The 26,336-nt window shown below is 47.7% G+C and overlaps 1 protein-coding gene across 1 annotated transcript in view; it reads right to left on the bottom strand.

The window, feature by feature from the left end:
* The window catches only part of Lrig1 (leucine rich repeats and immunoglobulin like domains 1), a 102,473-nt gene that overhangs the window by 3,931 nt on the left and 72,206 nt on the right, over positions 1 to 26,336 (bottom strand). Inside the window, 18 exon segments of the mRNA XM_038318403.1 lie at positions 324 to 743; positions 1,277 to 1,558; positions 2,915 to 3,235; positions 8,560 to 8,723; positions 11,343 to 11,414; positions 12,219 to 12,290; positions 14,353 to 14,372; positions 15,648 to 15,708; positions 17,934 to 17,974; positions 17,976 to 18,035; positions 18,037 to 18,079; positions 20,189 to 20,332; positions 21,636 to 21,691; positions 21,693 to 21,728; positions 21,730 to 21,781; positions 23,320 to 23,358; positions 23,360 to 23,460; positions 25,453 to 25,594. Of these exon segments, the coding sequence (XP_038174331.1) occupies positions 324 to 743; positions 1,277 to 1,558; positions 2,915 to 3,235; positions 8,560 to 8,723; positions 11,343 to 11,414; positions 12,219 to 12,290; positions 14,353 to 14,372; positions 15,648 to 15,708; positions 17,934 to 17,974; positions 17,976 to 18,035; positions 18,037 to 18,079; positions 20,189 to 20,332; positions 21,636 to 21,691; positions 21,693 to 21,728; positions 21,730 to 21,781; positions 23,320 to 23,358; positions 23,360 to 23,460; positions 25,453 to 25,594 (2,126 nt within the window).

Here is a 26,336-nt window from a genome sequence, read left to right as displayed (position 1 = left end):
TCATGACAATAGGCAGGGCCCGGATGCCTCTGAATCGCCATGGAGACCAGAAACTGCAGGGGCCAGCAGGTGCTTGAATTTGAGAGTGTTTCAATTTCCTGTTATGTCCTTCAGAGTTAACATGTTGTGTGTGTGGGGGGGGGAGGGCAACACCTCAACTCTACAGACAGAATCCTAGCAGTCACTTAGGTTCTAGGCAAAGCCTCAGGCCTAGCATCATCCACTACTTTCGCTCCCCCTGAAGAGCCTGCCGCACTGCTGACCTGTGTTAGTGTTAGTGCCACACTGCTAACGTGTGTTAGTGTTAGTGCCACACTGCTGACCTGTGTTGGTGACGCTGTACTCCTCACTCTTCTTCCTGGTCTGGTATATGATGCACACCCACACCAGCGAGGTAAGCACGATGCTGCAGACCACAGCAATGGTGAAGATGCCTATGGTGGTCCCATCCTTCCGGCAGCCGGGGGTGGGCAAAATGCTCAGTTGGCTGTGTGCTCGCTCGGTGCCCAGGGGATTAGACATCTCACAGGTATACCGGCCTGCATCCTCTACTATGACGTTCTGAACAACCAGCAGCTGGTTGCCTGGAGTAAAATGGTGCCGCTCGGTGAGGCTCAGCGGGCGACCTCCCTTAAGCCAGGTGATGCGCGGCGTGGGACTCCCAGTTGCTTTGCACTGAAGGGCCACTGTTTCTCCCACAGTTACCACACGGTCTTCCAAAGGCACTGCCAAGGATGGAGTTTCTGCAGGAAGGCAGCGGAGATTGCACATTTATTCTACGGGGCTTGCTTGCTCTTGGCAAACAGTCCCCACTCTGCTTGCTGGGGGTCAACTTGTTTTCCAGACAGGAGACAATCCCATGTAGTAATGAAATGCCATCTGAGATCTTTTATGGGTGCTCCAAGCTTTTCAGAAGACCAAATGAGACTAAATCCTCCTTGCCATTTTAGGAATGGCCTCAACATAGCAAAGACCTAAAGCCTTACCTCACACTAAACTGTCCTATTGTAGACCTGCGTCACTCACTACTGCTGCCAAGATCATACCCACTCACCCCCCACACAGAGGGATCCTTACTCAGACATACAGCTGAGTACTATCAAGACTAAAGTTCTTGCTCATTGTCTTTTATGAGCCAGAAAAACTTACTGAAAAGCAGCCCCAAATTTCAAACTAGGTACAAAGAGTCTACCACACTTATTCCAGAAAGCAGATGCCTCCAATACTTGAGTTTTACCCCCATCCCACCCCACCACATACACTATCATTAGCGAACCTAGAACAGTCAGGGTAGCATTTGCTGAAATAGAGCCAGCCGAGTTCTGGGCAGTACAGCTGTAGACCCCCATGTCATCTATCTTCACATCAGTGATGAAGAACACATCATCATCTGGCATGACATGCATGCGTCGCTCACGAGCCGCAGGGAAATCAGTGCCTCCATCCTTCTGCCATGCAATCTGGGGGTGAGGGTGGCCTGTGGCAGCACACTCAAGGCGAGCTGTGGTGCCAGTCCGAATGGCAATGTCATAGGGAATTTTGGTGAATGACGGCAACACTGGGGGAAAAAATATAGGTAAAGTTATATGGGATGGCTGCATGCAAAAGGAGACCCCCACTGGGCTCAGGCTCCAGCTCATTGCTACTCCACCGTCTCCCTATCCCAGGCACAACTCTGCACTTATTACACTTAAAGCCTTGCTGTGTTGTAGGACGGTGCTAACTACTCAAAGCATTCTGCCTCTTGTACTTCCACAATAGTTACTATACAGGGATCCTCCAGAAGTAGAGGTCTGGGGCGGGCCTGCTCTAGGTAGCTGTCTGAAGAGAGCTGGGCAACAACTCATCTGCTCTTAGGGGAAAGCTGCATGTCTTCACCATAGAGAAACAAATGGTCTAGCTCAGCCCTCTAGAGGAAACCCACACGGATGGACCTATGACCTATTTCACGCCTAGGCAGAAATATGAAGTTGACTAGCCTATATAGCTTTGCTATCAATGCTGACATAGTAGACAGTGTCCAGACTTGGTGTCCAAGCCACTGTGGGAGTCTTACCAGCTGCCTCAGTCTCTAGGAAACACCCAGGCTCTTTCAGGCGAACCCCGACAATCTGCCCGGCTGTGGCAGAGACTAGCTTACAGGTACTGGAGGATGGAGGCCGTGCTTCAGGCCACCCACAAGCCAATTCATCAGCCTGATATGGAAGGCTTGCCTATTCATGCTGACTTCACTCCTCACACAACATCAAACAGTACTCCAAAAGAAAGCCACCTTAACGGCTGAAAGGCTGGCTTTTGAGTAAGAGGGCCTTGTCACAACTTCCCTGCACACTGGACCATCGAGCCAGGGGCTCAACTCACACCTAACTCCATATCCTCTAGAGCAGTGGTTCTCAACATGTGAGTCTCGGACCCTTGGGCAAACCTCTATCTCCAAAAGTATTTACATTATGATTCGTAACAGTAGCAAAATTACAGTTATAAAATAGTAATGAAAATAATTTTATGGTTAGGGGTCACCACAGCATGAACTGAATTAAAGGGTCACACTTGTCTAGAGGAATGGGGACTGGCACTTGTCCCAATCTGCTTTGCATCTATTCTGAGGGCAGAAGCTTCCTCAGGATCCAGAGATGCTTGGAGTCTGGAAACCACATCTCTTGGTTTATGGAAGACAATGAACAGATAAAAATAACAAGGCTTAACTCCACAATGTCACTTTACGTAAATGGACTTTAACCTACCCCAAATTAAAAAGAATGATTCAATGTGTAAAACTTGGTCTAGGACAAACCCAAGGAATGGTACAAAGAAATGTACCCCATAGCAGCTTTTGTCTCCTTGCACCAATCACAGTCAACCGAGAGCACAGTTTGGACTCCGTGCTGGAGAAGCACAAGATGACACTGCCTACCATTCACAGTGAGCCTGGCCTTGTGTGAGTATGTGGAGCCGAAGTGGTTGGTGATGACGCACTGGTAGCGGCCCTCGTGTCCGAACGTGACGTGACGGAGGTGCAGGATAGTGGTATACTCCATCACTTCGCCATCCTGTGCACGGACATGTGCAAAGTTCTCCATGTCTGCATTGGTCAGGACCTCATTGTCTTTCTTCCAGGCAAAGGTCATCGGGGAACTGCTGCTGCTGGCTGCCGAGCACGTGAAACGGATGTCCTTGCCCACCACAGCCATGGTCGTCTCAGGCTGGGTGATGATCTGTGGCTTTGGAAAGTCATCTGGGGAAGAGAACCAACCATAAGGCACGCTGCTCTCTGTACACGGGCTGCTTGCTAGTCAAGCTAAGAAGGAACTGGGTCAGTTCTGGGCACAATCCAGCACAGTTCCACTAGACATGGTGAGGGCTGTGCCATGGCTCTCAGGCCTCACTGCCTCCTTGGCTAGAAATAAACCCATGACTACTCAATTCATCAAACCAGCCTGTATTTCCTTTTGACAGCTATGCCAGTGTGGCCCACTTGAAACAAAATCTCCAGGTATCATCAGTCAGACTTGCAAACCTAATTGCAAACGACAGACGTTCAATGCACTTTCGAGTTTCAGAACTCAAAAACATCCTACTGTTCAAACAGGAAAATAACACAAAAATAAATTTGTTCACATGTGTGGAAAACCATGCGCTTAATAACAATTCATGGATTTCTGATGCAAGAAAAAAGCCACACCTCAGGACAGTGAGCAGTACAGTGTTTTCATATACCCAAGTCTCCTTCCATGTTCCCAGATCTGTGACAAACTTGAAACCCAGCAGCAAGAACTAGCTCCCTCAACAGTGCCACAGAGAACTATCACTGACTGGAGCAGCTGGGAACTCTATGAGCTTGCAGGAGTATGCAGGGCAGAGGAAACCCTACTGCTGAACAACTGATGGACTGGTGAAGCACCACTGTTTAATCCCACAGCTCTTTAGGTGACCACCCCAGCCCTAGCAACTCTCAAAGGGCATCAGGTGAAAAAGATACCATTAACGGGCAATGAAAACCTCCCTTCAACAGAGTCCTGAGAATTTAGAAGACCACATGGTCTAATGAGCTATGCAAACACCCAGGAAAGGTTTCTAATTCTTTTCCTGTGACTGGACTGGGGGCTTGCACAAAGAGAAAATGGTGGCAAAACCCAATACTTAAGGGGACCTTGGGGGAGGGGATAGGAGACTCAGTAAGGATGTTTGTGTCCGGCTGTTAGCTAATCACTAAAATAACCAAGCAGAAACCCAAGGGGCTGTGCGGTGCACAGGCTTTACAGCATGGGCCGAGGAGATAGCGCTAAACAAACAGGAATAAAAGGCAGCAACCAGCCCAGAAGGCCAGCACGCAGATATATGATCCCCACAGTGGGCAGACTATTTGGTTTTTGTCGCCCGCTCTGCAACAACAAAAGTAGGAAATATACAGATAAGAAAATGGCAGCCAGGAGACACTGTCTAAAGAATCCTATATTCTGAATTTTTTATATCATACTATAAAAATAGTCAACTAAGGGAACTCTATGTACTAATTAAAGACCATGAATACCTTAACAAGGAGACACATTATGAAAAGGAACCAAATGTAGTTTTAAAGTAGAATAAGTGAAGTTTTACAAAAAAAAAAAAAAAAAAAAAATCAGTCAGAGGGGCTTGACCGCAGAACTGAGCTGGCGGAAGAGTATGAACCCGAAACAGATGAATGGAGATCTATGCCAAGAACAAATAAAAATGACCACTGAGTAGATGGCAGAGGCCTGTGCCACAGCATCAAGAAGAACAGCAACATGCAGATTAGCTGGAGACCACGACGACAAAGACGAAGTTTTCAGAGACATGGGCCCAAGCATGCTAATCTGACGGAAAAGATGCATCCCAGGTTCAGTGAGCTACAAGTATATTGGAGAGCTATATCCAGAAGCACCGTGATAAAGATGCACCATGGTCAACCTGTTAAATACCAAAACAGCCCCAGATCAACTCATTACATTAGAAGGATCCTCTAAAACACCAGCAGTTAACTTCTCATCAGAAATCAGGGAGGCTGAAGACAGTAGAAACACACACCCAAAGTCCTTACGTAAAAATTATAAACTAAAATCCCCATATCCAGCAAAAAAAAAAAAAATAACCTTCCGAAGTTGGAGTAATTTAAACATTTCCAGATATAGATAAAAGAAAAGGGCAATCTGCAGTAGAGAATTCTATGCTTCCAGACCTATGCTACATGTATTCTGGACGAGTCTTGCAAACTAGATCTAAATACCACCAAAAAAAAAAAATTCTAAGCACTGTAAATTGCACACACATAGAGAGTTCCTGAGGATGACATCTGAGGGTTACCTCTGGCCACTATACACATGCATACAACAGAAAAATCTACAAACAAAACAAAAACCAAGCAGAATATATTGTATCAAACAGCACAGTTGTGCAATACAAAATCCATGATGCAAACTTGAGTTGCTTTTTCATATCCAGCACTTCAGTTACTATCCCACTTAACTATATCTCCATTTCTAGGTGAGAGTAACATTTTTACACTACAAACCCAAGAATGAAAGAATAACAAGAAAAATAAATAAATGGAAAAGCTGAGAAATGGAAACACCACGTTTATGCTTCAGGAAGACAATGCAAATAGGATGCCCATGCTCCCAGGTTAACCTAGGGTCAGTAAAATACCAAAATCCTAGTTGCCGACATTAAAGAAATTTACAAATTATTATCTTATAGAGAAATGGCAAGGGACCCATAGTCCTCAAAATAATCTTGACAAGAGAAAATATGGAGTCGCAGAAGTTCTATAATCCTTGGAGAATGCAGAGGAGTAAGGTGTCACAAACCCTGTGTGAGGCAGTAGCTCTCAAAATGACAGTGACAGCACAAACAGCAGAGAGTGGAGAACTCCAGACTCCTGGAGACCCTAAGACTCTGCACTGCGGCTGTCAAGAAGATGAAAAGACCTTACGGAGTAGGAGAGCATACTGGCAAATATATCCATGATCAGAGTCTGGACTATAAAAAGCATTTACAGCTAAAGAGCAGAGACACAACATGGACAAATTATTTGAGCAGCTAGATTTCCAAAAGAGACGCACTCATCCGGTAAGCACAGGACAGTGCACTCCACAGCTAAGTCATAGGGAAAACAAATGCCACTATGGACAGCAGAATCCCCAGACATTGTCAGTAGGTATATGGCGTTATGAAGCACCTTTGGGAAAACAGATTCAGCAATTCTATTCTAGGTATAAACCCAAGAAAACTTACATAAAAACCTGACCGTGTGCAGCACATTGTTCAAAGGGTCCAAAGAGTACTCACAACCTAATGCCTAGCATCTGATGGGTAGACAGATACACTGTATACCCATATAACAGCCCATAGTCCACTAAGTGAGTACATGTTAAGGGACACTACACTGGCGCGTACTCAGGGCTAGAATGCTAGGCTAGCATGCCTGCGGTCCTGAATTCAAACCTCAGCACCATCAAAGCAGAACTGAGTTACATCTTGCCAGAAGGTGCAAGCTAAATTTTTGTTTAGTACTATTTATGTCAGCTGTCTAGAACAGACTGATCCGAGACAGAACTGGACCGGTGCCCTCACGGGATTTAGGGATAGACTTGGGACAAGGGCAGCTTCATGGCATGGGGGTGGGGTTCTTTTAGAGACGATAAAAATATAAAATGAGTAGTAATAATGGCATTAATTTTGAGTAGTCTAAAGCCATTTTCAGAAGGTAGATGTTTACAGTATGTAAATTATATTTTCTCTTAAAAAGCTTTATTCAGCTACAATCCACCCTTGTAAAATATACAATTCAGTGATTTGGGGTTTTTTTTTTTTTTTTTAGTATCTTCACAAATCCTAAACATTTTTGTCACCTCCAACAGAGAAGACTTCTGTCCTTTTTAGTTCTTCCCCATCTATCTCCATCTCCATTGCTTCCCATTCCAAAGGAACTGGTAACGTCTTCCTCCTGCCTCTGCAGTTCCCCTTACTCTAGGCATTCCACGTGACTCCATGCACTTGTGTGATCGCTGTCAGAGTCCATCCATGCTGCGAGACGGACTAACTGACCTGATGACCAACGGGATTGCTACCTGCCTACCGCCTTTCACGGGGGTCTGGGTAGCTCCAGCTTGGGCTGTTATGAGGAACACTCAGCAAGCACTTGGTCAGAGCTGCTCCGCCCCCTGAGCTGTATCACAGGGGTGGGCCCAGTAGCCCATAGTGTACTGTTTACACAGTAAGGCTCCTGTGCAGCACCAAAGGGCTCTACTTGCACTCACCTAACTTCATAACTTCATGCTAACTTCCTAGACTGTGTAAGGTGGCCGTTGCTATTTCTTAGAAACACAAGTGGGAAACACTGAGAAGAATTTGAACCTCTGATTTCCATCAAAGATTCTCATAAGTGGTTATGAGGGATTGCTGCTGTGATACCAAGTGTGACAAAGCCACCAGCTAGGGATCAGGTACAGCCTGCCCCGAGTCCCATGGCTGCATGCAAACAGAAGACTGCCCTCCAGCAGGAATGATGGAGGGAGCCAGTGACCACTTAACTTCAGGAAGCCCAAACAAGTCAATGGCCGTGGACTTGCTTAGTACTGGCCTTACAAGTGGGACCTGCTTTTCTGTGACTAGGGCACTCTCTACATAACCCTAGATTCTACTTTGGGAACTGATGTGGTGGAAGGAGAGGAAGAGTAGGTAAGAGGACACTCGTCTCACCTCAGGCAGTCATAAAGAAAAGGAAGAGAAGTTGGACAAGAGGTTCTGGGACATCCATGCTGCTGGATGGGGTCCTAACTAGCACTGTCCAGGAAGAGATTGGAAGCTCAGTGAGGCCGAGGGAACCAATGACAAGAGGATCACACACCCCACTTCTGCTCAAAGCAACCCAGACAAAAGACTTCTCGTTCTTGGAATCCATTTTCTTATCTATGTGGTTATGTTAGTGCTGCCGGAGCTAGCCTATGTGTGTTTCAGCTGTTCTGCATTTTCTGTGCTCTTTGTAACTAAACTTGGATCCTGACCACCCCTGCTCACAAAGATGGAAGAAAGACTCTCACCAGTGCACATTTCAGTGGTTTGGACAAACGGCAAGAGTGCAAGTCAACATCAAGGAATTATTTTTACTACAGTGGCTGTTCTCCTGAGACCCGTTCTTCCTGTGTTTAACCTCTCACTCTTAGGGATGGAAAGAAATACACATTGAAACCCCATCCTCATGCACTGCATAAATTCACAGCCAAACCCAGGCACCAGACCCTTTTGAAAAGTCTAGAACTATCTTCCTGTAACCGATTATTTAGATTTGTAGCTGAACCTACTTCCTTCTAATTAAATACATGTACTCCAAGAACCACATAATGAGGTATCATACAGTAAATACATGTGGTTTCTGTGGGAAATAAATTGCACCCAGCAGCTAATCTGTAACCATGGACTACATTAACTACCGCCATAGGAATGAGTCTCATAATGAGCAGTTCCTTCTGGCCTCTCTGCCCTTCATCCACCAAACAAACAAACAAACAAAAAATCAAATCTCAAAGAAAATCTTACCACACACAAAACTGTCCGGCAACACTGAGAAAATGCTCTGGCCCTTCAGTGATTCTGGATGGGCACAGGTGGCTGTCACAAAGGCCTGTAGCATCCTGCCCACTAGCCATGGGGGCAGCCACTTGAGCTGGCAGTCACACAGGAAGCTCTCACTGCTGATGTGGCTGGAAGAGAAACAAGAGATGGACACTTAGCATGAACCCATTGGGGGTGGCTCCCTCACACAGAGAACAAAGCATTGCAACCAATCAGCTGAGAAGTTGGGACATTAAACTACAAAAGGAATGCTATTTTCTCATGCTTCTGATGGAGTCAGAAGGGCAGAACCCAAGATGCTGCATGTCTAGCAACCCCCAAGAGAATGCTTGTCCTAAGATCACACTTGGAACAGTAGCACCTAGTGAGTCTACCCATGTCCTAAGGGGGTCAAAGCTCCTGTTGCCCTGGGGATGCCTTCTAACCTGCTGTGATGGTGAATGTGTCCCACATGGGAAGAGCACTGCCTGCCACTGGCTCTCCACATTTCTGATAAGCTGTACCGAACTTCCAAGCTGAAGCAGACTTTAAATCCTACAACAAATCCTATGAAATCTTTTCTAAATGGCTGTTATCTTTTTATTTCACAAAACTGTAAATGTTTTTAACTTCCAACCCCGAGCCTCACCAGCACATCTTCCTCTTGCCCGTGTTTACCCTCACACCAGCATTAAATTCGGCTCCACCTCCAACAGTGTTTTCGAGTTCACTGCTGCAGCCCAGCAGGCATGAAAACACTCAACTTTGATTTTGTGAGGCTCCAACCAAAACAGAGAACATTTCATGTTTCAGCAGCTGGGGTTATACTTCCAAACAGAAATCAGAATGGCCATCTGAGCGGACATTCCTTCTCCAAGAGTCACTCAGAGTCTAGCTGCCTGAATCTTTAAAGACCTGGAGTCTTGAGTTAAAGAGTGACACTGGCCCACAGCCAAAGAAGAGATGACAATGAATGTGTGGGCTTCCCATCATGCACTGCCTGGGGTACGTGGTGACAAAGGGGGCAATTCCAAGCACATCCTATTCCCACAACAACAAGTGAGCTAGCTTTGTTTTCTATCTCTCTCTTGATGTCTAATGAACAGTGATGGTATGGAACTAGTAAATAGCACAGAGGGATGAACACAGCCTATGCTGACCACAGAGGAAAGCCTCCTCCTTCCTCCTGTTCTCATATCCCCACCTCAGCCTCTCCAAATCACCTTAGGAAATATTTTCCCAAACACTCAACTATTTGTCTAAAAGCACTAAAATAGGGGTGCTGGTCCGTCTTTGACAACAGTACCGGTATGAGGTTTTTATACCTTTCACATGATGGGCAAGTAGTATCCACTGAAAGATACCTGAGGGCCATCCTGCTAAGGGGCTACTGTGGTGGCAGAGGCCATCAACACTACCCATGAGAAAGGGACTAATTCATACACCACACAAGATGTGGTGGCAGGCTGGCTGTCAGAAACACTCCTCATCAAAAGATACGTGTGTGTGGTAGAGCACAACAGACCGCAGAGGCGTAGCGAGCAAGGCCGGGACATTGCTGGGAGCTGGGACAGAGATACATTTAAATTTATTTAAATTCTAGCCATAGGAACAAATTGAGGGAAAAACCTCATTCAACCCTTGAACAGATGTTTGTAGGAAGAATCAGGCTTTGTACCACATTCAGTATACCTGCTGGGTTCAGCATTAAGGTCTTTAGTGAAGCCCACCCCAGGGAAGAGGCCAGGCTAGACCCAGCGAGTTATGGGTACTAGGAATGGGAAGGCCTTCCTAAGTGATGAGCGTGAGGGCCAGAGAACACAGGAAATGACTGGAGCAGACACCAGGGAGGTCACTAGTTCCTGGTCAACCACACATCCCATAGGTAGAGGCAAAGGCCAGGCTGTGGATGGTGGAACCATGAGCTGCCCCAGGTCCTATAGATTCCAGTCTTTTCTTCACTCAGGCAAAACTTCATGCCTCTAACCAGCCCAGTTCTTCACTGGCTTAACATTGTGCATTTTCATGATTCCAACTCAAAGTGTGTTTCTAATCACTGCTTGTGGAAATTTACCCAAAGGCTGACTAAGGGCACAGAATAACCTGCTGCGATCTGATGGAGAAGAAAATGACCAAGCAAAGTGAACCTCTTTCTCCAACCAGAGGACTGGGCACAGGGCCACCCATGGTTTAAGAACACACAGCAGTTGAAGGGAAAACAGGCAAGAAACCAAGGCTGAGCGTCCAGAATTAGGCCATAGACACCTTGCTCACAGTCCTACAAACTTCTTCAGGAAACCCTTCTCAAATACAAAATCAAACCTAAAAAATCAAACAAAATTGGTATACCTAAAAAGGTGATGATCCATTTTATAGAAGAGATTTTATCTTACATACCAGCACGGCCTTAGTAGACTCTGGCCTGCAAGCCCACCGTCTGTTTCTGTTGGTATGAATCTAGCAGCACACAGCTGCATCCATTGTCTGTGTATTATTACTGCTGTCTGCTGTAATAACATATCTGATAGTCATGACCCAGCCCCTATGACCCAAAAACTCCAAAATGCTTACTACGTTAGCAATTCAGAAAAAAAAAAATGGTACCCCTATCCAGAGTTAAGCCCCATGAGGCATTTTTCTTTTAACTGACATCTAATCTATAAGTGATCAGAGCTATTATATAAAGTGAGCACAATGCAATTACAGGTCTTGCTTATTCTCAGAGTCTCCTCGCATGCCAATCAAGCCATGGATTCACAAGTACTCACAGCTCTTTAAGATTCTTCATCTTTGCAAAGGCATCAAACTGGATAGACCTGATTGCATTCTCTCCAAGGTTCCTGAAACAGAACACATAATTTATCCATAGGAACTGAGGGCAGCTGTCAAGTGTGTGGCTGAGTGAGGACAATCAGGGATTTTCCAGGCCAGCCCTGGTTCACAGATGACCCACCCACAGGAGCGACCCATGCACCATGTGGCAGATCCACAGTTCTCTTGTTTATGCAAGCACACAAAATGACTTGGAGACCGAGTCAACCATAAGAGCAGCCTTGAAGCTAGGTAGAACGCTGAGGAAAAAGTTACCCAGCAGAGCAAAGACTAACCTTGATTCAAAGAAGAATAAAGCTAAGAACCCGGCACCAGAGGCACCCACTCCCAACAACAGCATAAACATCTCAGAACTAGTGCTGCCTACTTCGTTCCAAGGTCCCTTAGGCAAGAATCCCTCCCAGTAGAAAAGTTCCCTGCATGTGCTAGAAATGGCTTAGCTGCTAACGGGGAGGGGTGCTGCCTGGCTTTGCCAGGATAAAGTATCCTTATGGAGTAGCAAGAGCTCAGGGACCCTGCACGGAGTCTGATGCAGGGTGATGTAGTCCAGCAGGTGGGACGAAGGTATTTGTTCCAATACCAATTGAGTTAATTAAGAGAACACCAGCAGACTATGTGCTTTGTGAGTGTTCCTGGCATGGGCAAAATAAAAGGCCAAAGTTGAAGCTGACTTATAATGAGAAGGAAGCAGATGGTGTTTCCAAACAGCCTGTTTCTCGGTTTACAAAGAAGCGATTAAATTGCTAGCAGACTTCCCCAGCAGCCATGTTTAGCAGGCCTGTGGGGAGGGCAGGGTCTGGCAGGATACTTACAGGTGTTCCAGGCCTTCCAGCCCTGAGAATGCTCTCTTAGCCACGGATTTGATCTTGTTTCCAAACAGAGTTCTGTAGTTTCCAAACATCCAGGCCCAAGGTAGACAGGATGGGGATGAAGGCGCATTAGGAAAAAGAAAACACATCATTAGGGCAGTGCTACCTGACAAGTGTCTGAGAGAGGGAGTGCAATGCTGACCTGTTCAGGGATCACAGAGCTGCAGTACACAGGACATCCCCACTCTGAAATTAAATACCTTTATCTTTATTACAATTTCATGCTGATGACAGGCTGGAATCACATGTTCCACTCAGTCTTAAGAGACCCCTTGTAGTGTCAAGTAAAAATCACCATGGCCACACCATGCTGTCTGTCCTAGGACCACCCAAGGGCGTGGGAAGTTTGTCAAGGTGGTAGTCTTGCAGGAAAAAACAGGCTGGTTACTGTTTTAGTGAGAAAAGTAGAGTCAGAAGGCACTGAAATCTGCCATTCACCTCCATGCTAAAGGGTCCTGAGTGGCCAGAAGAGAACAAGAAGATGGGCATCCATCCAGAATACCCCATACGTCTTTACATCTGCCATGCACTACAATGGCCAGGATGCAGCTGTCCTGATCTTTACCCTTACCCTTAGGGCCTGGAGAAGAGGCCCTGTACTCTGGCTCTTGAGTGAGAGCCCAGAATTTATATGCAGTAGACCAGAAGTTCATTAAATCCCAGGTAGTTTGGGTATCATAATCTACTTTCCAGATGACTAAAGCCTGTACCCTTAGGCATTTGAGCACAAGACAGGACTTTCACAGTTCTAATCCTGGCCTTAGCAGTGAGTATTGAGTTAATATACACAGTGTTCCTTTTACTGGCTATGAAGCTCAGAGCTCCCACCCAAGGGAGACCCTTGAGTATGCTGAACAATTAAATACAAAGTTCCTTCCTTTGTTATTCAGGACTTTGATGAGAGGCAGATATCTCTCGGGACTACCAAAAGTGGTGCTTGTCATCAGCTCTGCCCCTTCAGTTTTAATGTCTTCCAGGATTTTCTAACAGGCACGTTAAGCAGGCCGGATGCCTGGGAAATGTCAAAGTCCACCAGGCCAGGCAGTAGTGTTAAAGTGGACAGAGGAGAAAGCCATGGACAAAGCTAGGCTGGCTCAATTCTTCCTGAGAGAGGTATTTCTTGTTGAGAATTTCCAGCAAGAACCAGGGATGCAATCTGGACTAGAGGCTGGCCATCCTCCACCTATGTAAGATCGTCCCAGCAAGAACCAGGGATACGATCTGGACTAGAGGCTGGCCATCCTCCACCTATGTAAGATCGTCCCAGCAAGAACCAGGGATACGATCTGGACTAGAGGCTGGCCATCCTCCACCTATGTAGGACTGAGGCCATGAGGGAGGCTGAGTATCAGTCTGTGGCTGGAAACTAATGAAAGGTGACGTGAGGTACGAGGTTGTACCATGGCCAAGCCATCACCCACCACGTGGCCTCGAGTCAGGCTCTGAAGGGACAGACAGTACAGGGCAGAAACAGGGCTAGCCTACAAGACATTGGTTTATACCCCAGAAACAGGCTCAAACACAAGGAACACTGGCACAGAGAGACAGGTGCCAGTTCTACCTGCTCCCAAGGGCATCACCGAACCACACCATAAGGCTTCTTTAGAAACAGATTCCTGCCCCGAGGGCTTCAGCAGTCAGTTCAGCCTTTAGACAAAGCCCACTGTTTCCAGCCTTAGTAAGGTGAAGGGCAAACAGGCAAATGACCTCTCTACCTTCTTCTTTCATGGGCAATCTGTGTAGACACAAAAACCATCTCAACCTGAAAGCACTTCCACAACTCACAACCCGGAATTCTTACTTTAAATACACCAATTGCCCAGAAACCCAGTGGCTATGTTCACTTTGGCTCCTTAGCCACAAAACTAGCAGCAATTAACAGCTCACGGGGCACTGAACCCCAAGTGTGTCTGCAAGACTGCCAATTCCTGCACTTACTCAGATCCCCACAAGCCAGGGCACCATGTGCTCCAAGTCCTAGTAAAAACAAACTGAGCTGTTTAGTGAAATCTCCCATAAACTAGATCTAGGAAAAAGCTGTGCCTTATTTCATCCATTAAATATTAGTCACGTTGACCTCTTTTACAGTGAGGGCAGCTGTTATTTCTAACGGTGACAACAGCAATAAAACAAATTCTCAATTACACAGTGCCAATCACTCTGCTGGTAGGTTGAATCAGGCCCCACCCTCCTCTTGGCAGACATCTGGGGGTGGTGTGGGGCAGGCTCTCAAGCTAGCAGGTGTTGATGGCTCTCCGGGCTGGAAGGGTGCTTCAGGGGAGTGGCAGCCTGACCTCCCCAGTGACCTCAGACATCACTTCTTAAACCCTCTTACACATATGGCCAATCCAGCCAAAGGATCCCAAAGGCCATTTCAGTGCTTGCTAAAGGTAAAGCAACCACAAAGGCACCCTAGTGTGTGCAGAGTGGAGGAACATGTCATAGTAGGACGTGTACGCGTGTCCTTGGAAGGAGCCATGGCGTGGACAACCCTTCCTCCCCATATGGAACACCCATCCAGGCAGGAGGACAGGGTCCCACTTGTGTAACTTCACATATTCCCTTCAAGTGCACTTCACACAGAATGCCTTCTTCCTGCCTGAGCAATGCTGAGGGTGGACCTGGAGGCAGAGTGCTGGGCTGTACCACTTCTCCCACACGTCTCTCCAGGGTCTATGAAGTCCAGAAACGCCCCTCCCTCACAAGCTGCCTGTGGGCTGGCCCCCAGCAAGGTAACTCTGAACTTGGACAAGGGAATGAGTACACCGCCTACCTCCCACCTCCTCCATCCAGGTGTACAGATCTGAACCTGTCACCTGCAAGGCCTTGGGCTCAAAGGTCGTCCCACCTAGCTCTAAAGTCGCATAACGGAGCCTGTCCTCATTAGATAGATCATCATGGACACCTCACACAGACATGAGTCTCACACAGCAACTGGCAAATTCTCAGAGGGAAGGGAAAAGACTCCCCAGATTGAATTCAAAGTAGCTATTCCTAGTGGTCTCCGTATGACTGCTCCTAGCTGAGATTGTAATTAATACAGAAGTACTGACAAGAGCCTCAAAACTATCAAGTCACTGAAAGATATTTCACACATTTTCTAGAAATTGTGCAGAGGACAAAACACTTAGGCGTTTTCGGATTGGCTGTGAACAGGGCCAAGACCAGCAGCCCTAAGGAGCATCACACGCTGGTGAGAGTGGCCTGTGGGTAGCTAAGGAGTCCTCACACTGGTCCCCAGCCTCTTCTCTGCACACAGCCGACCCCCTGCTGTCCTTTGTGAGCCCAGTCAGGGGAGCTGCTAGAAAGCATCTCCTGCATTACAGAATTGCACACCCAGAAATACTTACAGTTTTGCTGAGGTTGTCGAGCCCCCATGAAGGCACCGCTGGTATCTTCGATTGTACCTGAGATCTCATTATGGTCCAGGTCCCTGAGAAGAAGACAGAAGGTGAGTTCACTCCCCTCTTGGGCTATGACTTCATTCTTCACTGTAGAGGGAGGAACCAGCCCCACCACCCGGGCTTTTCACTGGGAGGCCCTAAAGCATCTAGGTGCAACCCCAGCGGACCCAGCATTATGTTACTGCCACAACAGTGTGGCTGAACAAAAGTCCTTTTGCATACTGTGCAGTGTGACCTTGCTTCTGCTTCCAGTGAAGCTAGCACACCCATCAAATCCTTTGGCTGGCTCCAGGGAGGGAAACCAGTAGAGGCAGCACCAAAAGAAGTCAACACCTCCACCAAAGCAGACCTCTAGCCCAAATGATTCCCAATGGCTCCTGTTTACTCTTGTATTAACCACAGTCCTCTCTCGGGCTCAACCAGGACATTGGAAGGCATGTGAGAGAAAGGGATGGCAACAAGTAGGGCTCTGCCCTGGTGTTCCTTCAGGCTGGCCTGTGTCTGGGGCCGGCACCCTGCTCCTCATGAGGCCTCTCCAGCACCGGACTCTTAGCCAGAGCAGACATTTGGGTGCTGACTCAGTCTTGTGACCCACTTGCCAGGACAGGAGAAAAATAAGGCCAACTCCTCGGCCCCAGGCCGTCTGAATAAGGTTAGTACTTCGGCTTCCAAGAGCAGGTCACAGTTCCCAGCGACACACCATACCTGCAGCCAGACCCCTACTCTCACATTGGTACTTTCCAGATTTTTACAGGGCCACGGTCTCAGCACATCTCTTTCCAGAATCCTTGTAGATATGGCCAAGAGCAGAAAGGGATGGAGCTCTTGGCTCAGGGAAGAAGCTGGAAAGTCACTGCCAATTAGGAGTAGAGCTGGGATGCAAGTGCAAAATGCTTGCTGTGACCTTCACTCTGAGTGCAGCTAAGAGAACAGCAGTGCTGGAGGCACCTCCCCTCTCAGTGAGTCCCACCCTGTCATCTTTAGACGGAGCACAGCAGGGGCCCAAGAGGCGGCTTTGTGTGCCTGTCTTCCTGCTCTGGGCCTTGCCTGCCAAAAGTCTCCTCTCTTTCTGGCCAGCTCAGCCTGAATGTTTCTGGCCTTTCTGTTCAGGTCTCACAAGGGCTCACAGACTGACCTCGGCTTGGAGAACTTGGCACTAGCTCTTCATACTCCCCAGCCATGAATCACTCCTGAAGCCCACTCTGCCGGGTGCGAGTGCAGGAGAAAGGCCTTCCTCCAGGCACATGACAGGCGTGCTCTCCCAGTAGAAGATCACGCATTAGACAAGGCCACAGAAGCTGCTCCCACTGTCTGTTGAAAACCCTATGCCCTTCTGGGAGTTTGGGGCTCAGGCTGCTAGGAATCTGCCTAACTTTTGTAACTACAAAGTCCCAGGAAAGTACCCTGGGCAACCTCAACCCAACTGGATGTGTAAAGGGTGTGACATTCATACTTTCTCTTTGTTACAACCCCTCCCTAGTGAGGCACAAGCAAGGACCTCATTTCTATCTCTTTGGGATACCAGATCCACTGAAGATCTTCAAGTAGCAGGAAACTGACCATGGTACCGACTTGGAGAAAGAAACACAGAGGATTTAAATACAGAAGTCAGGGCTGGGGTTGTGGCTCAGAGGAAGAGAGCATGCCTATCATTCACAAGGCCCTGGGCTTGATCTACAGCAACATGAGAAAAAATTCTCAAATTTACAGCCAGGCCCGGAAGCTCACACACTTGTAATCCTATTGCTTGAAGTGGGAAGAAAGCCACAAGTTCAAGACCAGCCTCAGTTATACGAGTTTGAGACTAGCCTGGGCTACAGAGATCCTGTCTTAAAAAGCAAATGAACAAAACCACCACCCTCTCAGCTCAAAAAAGAAAAATGGATGAGCAGGTCACAGACAGAAGACTAGATCAGAGACACACCGGACTGTCTGGGTGCTGCTGCAGGTACCCTGTGTAGGCACTGCTTTCCAGATCCACCCACCCTGTCCTGCCAAATGTACTAAAAATTACTGATAATTACAATTTTTAACAGTCCTTATCCCTCTATAGAGAAAAGATTTTTCTGCTGAATAGTAATTTTTTGGTCAATGATATAAAGTTCGAGTCCATGTTCCCGAAGCAGGCCAGCTTTGGGTCTATTCCTGACTAGACACCAGCAAGAGGGAATCTCAACAAAGCAGGGGCTTTGCTGTCTGCCTCTCCCACCTGGGTACCCTTTATTCTGTCACCCCCCCAAAGCAAAATCCTTACAGGACCCGCAGACTCTTGAGTCCCTTGAAGGCTCCTTCAGACGATGTGGCTGATGGCGTTGTGGCTGAGACGCAGGATACTGAGGCTGCTCAGCTCGGCCAGGGCTCTCCTCATCCAGCCTAGTGAGGTTGTTGAAGGACAGAACCCTGAGGAAAGAAGAGTAAGAAGACAGATGACCATCAGGCCATTGTGGATGCTCTCTGCTCTTGGGACAGTCATGCCACCCTGTCCTGCCAAATGTACTAAGAATTACTGATAATAACAATTTTTAAAGAGTCCTTATCCCTCTATAGGCATGACCTCACTGGAAAGGGGATACTTAAGCACACCTACAGGAATCCTGAGTAAAAGTGGCCGTACATTCATCTAGTCTGATAACTAAATGAAATCCATGCCAGAAAACTAAGGACTAAGGCTTAGACACACTGTAGACACCTGTCATAAACCCAAATCTCAAGGCTCCAAGCCCCTCCCACTGCTGGTGTTGGCAGAGACTGATACAGTGAACAGAATCTGGAAGAGTTCTTCACTCAGCAAGGAGGCCACAGCTACACTCCTGTATCGGCCAGCAGAGGGCACCGTGAGCCACTGCCTGGGACAGCCAAACCAGGACCTGTCATCATTGCGGGATTGAGGCAGAAGGCCTGGATTGTGACCACAACACCTGCCTCAACAGAGATCAGGGCCCTGGGCATGCATCTGACTCTAGTTGGAATCCAATTCTCTTCCCAGTGCTACTGCAGGTGCTGCACAGCACTGCGTTGGTTATGTAACATATCAGTTATCTACAGTTAGAAAGTTAAGCCTGGACTGGTACAAAAAGAAGCAGAATGAATTGATTGAAGATTAAGGTGGTTTAAAAGGTGGCAATGAACACTATGTTGTACCCTCTTAGAGAAATAAGTCACAGTGTTCTTTCAGTTGCAAAGATCTGGCAGGAAAACCAAAATTACAATCCTGAACTGGCAATTAAATTTAGCTTAAAGGAAGGGCAAGAACACCCTGAAGAAGCAATCCTACATCTGGCTGAGGTTTTCTAATATGGAGCAAATTACTAGGACTAGTCCAGAACAGTCAAGTGAACATTCCCTTTCTTTAGAGGGCACAAGAGACACTGTCATATTGCCAGGCAGAAACGGGAAGAGGAAATTCAAAGGTCCTTTCTAGAAGTTTACTTTCCATGTGGCCCCAGCTCCAGGGGCTCCAAACACTTTGGGTATGTTTGAAGGACTGTCCTCAGGTGGGGACTAGACACCTACAAGGGCCCCTCTCTTCCCTACGACTCCTAGCCCCCAAAAGAAAGCCATGAGTCAAGGCTGGTCAGAGCCACTCAGTACCACGGGCGGTGGTCAACAGCAGCTTCTCTAGGTAGCAGGAAGCTAAACCCAAGGAATGAACACTAACACAGAACCTAAGTGCAATGAACACAAATGAACACAGTCCTGCAAGGGGCAGGGACTGCGGCCTTGTACAAAGGACAGGACCAGCTAAACTATGAACTCCAGGGAAGTGTGGGATATGGAAGAACATTTACACTGAGGGTAGATGACCAGAGGAGAACATGGGCTGCGAGACCTGTCAGCATCAAGGTCAAGTGTCTCTAAGTATGGCTGGTGAAGTAAAAAACCACTGGGGAGGCTAAGTAAGGTGTGGCATTCCTAGAACTAGACACGTGGCAGGGACAGAATGTCTGCTAAGTCCTTCTGTGAGGGGATGCCTAGGTGTCTCTCTCTCTCTCTCTCTCTCTCTCTCTCTCTCTCTCTCTCTCTCACACACACACACACACACACACACACCCATGGGGGGGGGTCTGTCACTACCATCCTTAGGAGCAAGGGTACAACCTGGGAGCCCTGTCCGGGAACTTCCCAAAGGACCTGAGGGATGCTGCTTCTCCACACATCCACCATCAGGCACTGGGGGTGAACCCAGTGTTCTGAAAAACTGAGGAAAGGATGGTAAAGATCCCAAAGCTAACAAAGCCTCCCCTCATCAGCACACCACCATTTTCTGGTTTCACTGTCCTACTCAAAAGTGACAATATCTAGGCTTCTGTTCTCTGGCATGTCTTCTCCTTCACTGCTGACTCCAAGCCTCAGACCTAAGACTCATGTGGGTCTTCCTTCCTGAACAAATCACCAGGCTCCCTGTCTCTGGGCTGCCTCTTCCTCAGGACCTGTGGGATACATTGGGCCCATGGCTCCTTGACTCGAGGCTTCACCGGGTACTGTGAGAGACTACTGCCCCTGACTTACAGCTCATGCAGCTTCTGGCAGAAGCTCCAGCCATCACGCTGAATTCGGGAGATGGAGTTGTTGCTGAGGTGCAGCTGGTGCAAGGCTGTGAGGCCGTAGAGGGAGCCGCTATTCACTTCCACCAGGCTGTTGTTCTCCAGGTGTCTGCAGAGAGGATACACACAGGATGAAGAGACCGCCATTCCCTCGTCACACTGTCTGTATCAGATGTGGTCATTACCACAGAGACGGTACCAGCACAGAGATAAGGATGCACATCTTGCTCTGTGTTCAGTATTAGTGAGAAGTTTAACCAACAGGAACTTGCTTTTGTCTGTCTGACTTTCTCCCACTGCTCTGCTTGAGTGTATTAAAAAAAAAAAATTCTAAGAAAGACACAGATTTAACATAAGCAAGTGGAGGGCAATCGATTTTCTTCTGAGAAGTTTGATCTCAGCAAGTGACCATTTATTTAGATTTCAGATTCCCTAATGAACACAGGAAACTGACATCCAGTTAATCAGAAGGTGGAAGTGTGACCAGCAAGAAGCTGAGTGGCAGGCTCCTCCTGTGCACGCCGTACGAAGTGGGTGTGTATGGGGGGGTGGGTAGTGGGACAGCTTCTGAGGATGAGACAGGACGGCACCTGGGGCTGTGGGCCCAGGCTTCCGGCCTTGGTCCCAGCTACAAAGACACAGCAGAAGTACAGGCTAAGACGTGATTTGATGAGAAGTAGGAGTAAAGAACGTGGCTAGCTGAGTCACTGACAGTTGTATTCCTCTGGAAGGAGCCATTGACAAGCCTGAAAACCAGAGAACCCAAAGACAGAAATGGTAAGAAGCGACTACCTTGTGGAAAACAAGCTTGGTGGTGGTGGTGAGATGACACCACCTTCACTGCCTGGCTGCGCAGATTCAAACGACTGTAGAGGTCTAAAATCAGATCAGTGATTGCCTCTCTGCTATTCTTTTTCAGTATTCTGGCAGCAGACAGCTCTGCTGCTGCACACATCTGGCTGGAAACCCCCTGATAAAAGCTGCACATCTGCACTCAGCGTCTTGATTAGCTCACAAGACAGGATAAATCTCCCAAGATGGACTATACATTTGGCCCACCTGCACATCAAGAAAGACCATCAACCCAGCATGAGGAAGAAAGGGACTTCCTCTAATATTGTGGAGTGGAGAGGCTGGGGGAAGGAATCACTCCGCAGTCTTAGGCTCCTGGAGGAAGTGGGGGAGGGAGAGCAGGCCCAGAAGACTGGTGCAGTCTGTCTCCTTCCACTTCCTTAGCTGACCATGTGTCCGCTGAAACTCCTCCTACCTCTCAGGGAAAAGCCTGGGGTTTGGTTCATTGTGCAGAAAAAGGGCCAAAGAAGCAAGGGACTGGGTGGAGGCAGCCACCACACCCAGCTGAAAGAGTCCATGGCCTACGTCCTCCCAGAGCCCAGGAGGATGCCTGCACTTACAGCACGTGCATCTTAGACAGCCCCCAGAAGGCACCATCTGTCAGCTTGCTGATGTTTGTTTCGCTGAAGCTTCAGCACCTCCAAGCTATCGAGGGCCCTGGAACGTGAGACCCTCAATCAGCCGAATCCGATTCCGATTCAGGTCCCTATGGAAATGGAAGCCATCAGGTCAGAACATCCCATGTGCGCATCTAGCCTGCACCATTCCCAGAAGTTCAAGCAGGTTTTTAAAGTCAATGGGGAAACTAAGGAGGAGGAGTCTTAGGGGAGCCAAGGGTACACCTCAGCTGGCACACTGACAACTGTCCACAGCATGGGAGATAGTAAGAACACTACAGTGAACATAGCATAGCTAGCTCTGTGCTGGCCCTGGTACTGTGGGAGCATAAAGCACCCACATTTCTGCCCAGCAAAGTCACCATTCATGAGTCTATAGCAGGCCCTGGGCAGGTCTCGGGAGATACATTCCTTAACTGAGGTGCTCAGCAACAAAATCCATACCAGATGCTTCAACCCAAGAAAAATCCTAACCACTAGGTATCAAATAGCAGCTAACTTCCACTCGGCTGTCTGATAGACCTCCGTACAATGGAGAGAAGTGACTCTTTATGGAGAAGTGGGGGTGGGAGCACACACTTGGTCCCTAGTCCTAGCAGAACAGCTTTTATGGACCAAGAGAGAGCAGGAATCTAAGTCAGCTGGATTCCCATCAGCAACTCTGGGGAAGGTGGGAGAACACAGCACTAGCTAGGAAGCCCTCGGTTTTCCCCAGATATTTCTGCAGTGTCTCATGACCCTTGCTTCACATACAGCATCTTTGGCCGCTTAGACTGAAAAGAGCAAAGCGAAGCTCCAGCACCTAAGGCTGGTGTTGCATAGGAGCACGAGGATAGGACATACTCCACCTTGTCCCAGCCTGACTTGCAACTGCTTCGTTCTGTTTAAACTGAACTTTGAATCTCAGCATATTCCCTGAAATATACTCTTCTGCTAAAAGGAAGACACAGAAAAGCAAAGAAACAAAGGTGGAAAAAACCTTTCACTGGCTACGGTTAATTTGGTTAATGTAAGTTTTCTAGCAACCTTTCGTTGTTTATGCTATCTGGAAGGATGCAAATGTATTCTCTTATACAAAAACAAACCAGTTAACCTTCTAAAGTTTAGGAATGAAGTGGTGGGCTTCCTTCAGTCAGAGGTGGCTGCCTCTGATCAGGCTAGCTGCATAGCAAAGAATTCAAGAAAGTTCAGATGCCTTCGTGTCCAAGGCACAGGCTGCCTCAGTACCTGAAACCTCGCTGACCCTATGAGATGAGACCGTGGTGGGAAGTGGTGGTGCATGCCTGTAATCCCAGCACTTGGGAAGTTGAGGGCAGTGGGATCAGGAGTTCAGAGAGGGAAAGCCATCAGCAGGCATCAGGGACTGCATTTCAGAAGTACAGTGTCAGCGAGGACAAGCATGTATGCACGGGGTCTTTCCTCGGCATCTGAGGCAGCCTGCTGACACCAGACCCAGCTCCTAATTTGCTTTTATTAGGTGTTGCAGTAGGGTCATAAATGATAGTTTATGCAGAGCTTTACGAGGGGGGTAAGCAAGGTGGGTGGCGATTGGGTACAAGGTCCTTGGGGAAATTTGGCCCCCATAAGTTTTGGCTACCTTAATTAAAGTGCAGGTTTCTGTACTCACAATGGTGTCAGCCTGGGTAGCTTGAATGCTTTCACAGGAGCTGGGTGATCCTGTTTTGCTCAGACGGAGAGTCAGCAGCGACCGTGACAGACCATCAAATGCTCCAGACTCCAGGCTGCTGATGCGGTTGCTTGCCAGTTGCTGGAATGATTCAGGAGAGAAAATGTAGTGGCAGGAGGAGCCGTCCTCACTCCTTATAGTGCTGGACCCAGCTGGGGTCTGCTAGGAAGCACTAAGACACCCCAGAGGGGTCAGCTCTCCACTAAGTTGTTTATCATCTTGGAGGCTTCCAAGCCTATCCTGACTGGAAGACAGGGAATCTGGGAACGCTGGTAGCAGAAATGGTGATCAAGAGAAGACACTGAGACACACTGTGCTTATGCTGGTGGGGATGACACTAACCTTTACCCACACCAGCTGCACAACACAAGGCCTGCCTCACTCAAGAGAACCTGTGGGAGTCCTTCACCAACTATTAGTTCAGACTGGACAGAAAAAGCCCTAAAAGCAAAAAGTCAACTGGGAGGCAAGGTCAAGTGGGTTTTACACTTGGGAAAACAGCCTTTATTTAAGCCTGAAGTGGGTTTGACTGTACGATTTACATAATGAAAATGTGCAAACCGTTCATTTAAATAAGGTCTAACACCTTCAATAAGAACCTCTGTGAGTTCTTTGGAAAACAAGAAGCATCTTCACAGGGCTACATGTATGCACATCAGAGGAAGCCTCCTGTGACCACACAGGAGGGCGCTCTTTCTCAATATACATGGCAATGGACAACTCAGATGCAAGCAGCTCAAAGAGCAAATTCTATCAAGTAGTAAAAAGACAAGACATAGCCAACAATACAGGCTCCTCCCAAGAGGCCATTCCACACCTCTTCCTGCCTTCCCCAGACACATGCCTAAGTGAAAATGAGACAGACAAGAGAGAATCTTCAACCGCAATGGGTTGGTGTGCCAAGAGGGAGTGAAGCACTTCTGTTCCCGCCATCAGGCAGCAGCCCAGAGTAGGGCACATGAGGACTCTGCAGATGGGGCTGGACTGTTTGTTCTTAGCACTCCAGATTAAAGAGCAATCGGTGTGATGAAGACATAGCAGTCAACAGCTGCCAAGTAGAAAGTGCCCTCTGTATCTGTGCAGGGAAAGGACAGTGCACCCAGGGTGACAGTCGGTGGCTGCTTTGTGTCACATAAGAAGCACTAAAGTGGTAGCTGCCCTTTTGAAAGTCCCCTCCCAGGGGCGTTATAGAAGCCAAGGCCTCTTGTTCCCAGTTCTTGTGCCTTGAGGAACTCTTGAAAGCAATCACTCCTCTCCCTGGAGACTCAGAAGGACTTGGGAAAGATGCACCAAGTGACACCCTTCCTGATGGGTCACAGTGAGCCCTAAAGCAGCCTTGCAATGAGCTGCAGACTAAGGTCAGAAGCAGTGATGACGGCTGAAATGCCACTCACAACTAGGAACTGTTTCTTTAGCTTCGGTCTTCAGGTTCCTCCCCAAAGCAGTATTTTCCTACCTGCAGTGAGTGGATTCCATAGGTTTAACTTCTTCATTCCTGTCTTGCCATCCACTCAGTGTGAGACAGGTACTGGGACTGTTTTTTTAGACATCTAAAACAACTACAAAGCTGAGTAACGGCCCTGTCCAAAGGAGCCAGCCACAACATGGCTTACTCAAATGGTCTCTGGTGCTACAAAGACACATATGCTCCTTGAACCTGTCCCCTGTGGGTTGCACCCACTCATCACTCAACCACTCCCTCCCAGCTTCTCTGGGAGATAGTTCAGAGCATGAGAGCAAAACTAGACTTCTAGCAGAGAGACTGGTCCCAACTCCTGGGCTCCGCACTGTGAGGGGGGCAAGTTCCTTGGATAGCCAATTAACCTCTCCTACCTCACGGCTGCCCTCCACCTGTGACTCCACAGAGTACTACAGGTTTGGAAACGCTCTAAAATGGGTGCCCCAAGGGATCATGGGTAGACCTCCACTCTTGGCCTGCCAAAGGTCTGTACAACTTCATAGATTTAGCCAAGCAGGGCCAGAGTTAAGCAAGCATCCATCCTGTGTCTAGGATTGAGAACCAGGGCAGTTATTACAAGGCCTGGAAGTTAAGGTACAGGATGGCAGAGATACTTACAGCTCCCTTATACGCAGGCCATTAGGGAAACAAGAGCTTCGGATTTCTGTGATGTTGTTCAGACTCAGATCCAGAACTTCCAGGGAGAGATAGGACTTCAGCTGGCTTCCATCCACACTGGGGATCTTGTTGTGCTGCCTGAAACAGAGCAAGGGTGAGACAACAAACTCTTACCTTCCCCACTGCTTGTTTTTTGCAATTTTACTTTTACCTAAAATTGCAATTCAGTGATATTCAATATTCATTATCCCTTTCTATTGCATTATCATCTGCTGGCTCAGTGTTATACATAGACTTTTCTGTGCAGAATAAGTTCTTTGCCCAAATATTGTGGCCTCAGCTGTTCCAGCCAAAAGAACATAGGATGATGACATGCTCATTGCCCAGTGATAGATGACATGCAAGTGTACCAAGTTGTCCCAACCCAACCCCATCTCTGATCTCTGGTACCTAGCATTGTGACTTAAGACTGCAAGCACCAGAGCCCAGAGCTCAGTTGTTTGTTATTTTTTTTTTATTTATCTATTTTTATTTTATGAGCATTGGTTGTTTTGGCTGCATGTAAGGGTGTTGAGTCTCCTGGAGTTACAGATAGTTGTGAGCTGCCATGCTGGTGCTGGGAATTGAACCTGGGTCCTGTTTTGGTGCTCTTAACTGCTGAGCCATCTCTCCAGCCCACCCCACCCCCCAGAGCTCAGTTTACTCCAACTGAATATGTTACAACACAAGTTACAATTTCCTGACATGTACTGTATGCCAGGCATGAAGACAAATGGGACTGTAAAAATACAAAGATGGTGATGACCAGACCTGACTCTAAACTGAGACAGGTGCTCACTGCTGGGCCCAGCTGGAGCCAAATCCCTGAACCTCTACGTTG

This window comes from Arvicola amphibius, chromosome 2 (assembly GCF_903992535.2).
Source record: "Arvicola amphibius chromosome 2, mArvAmp1.2, whole genome shotgun sequence".
In the NCBI taxonomy this organism is placed as follows: domain Eukaryota; kingdom Metazoa; phylum Chordata; class Mammalia; order Rodentia; family Cricetidae; genus Arvicola; species Arvicola amphibius.
Note: the sequence above shows the minus strand (reverse complement) of the source record. Positions and strands in the feature narration are given on the sequence as shown.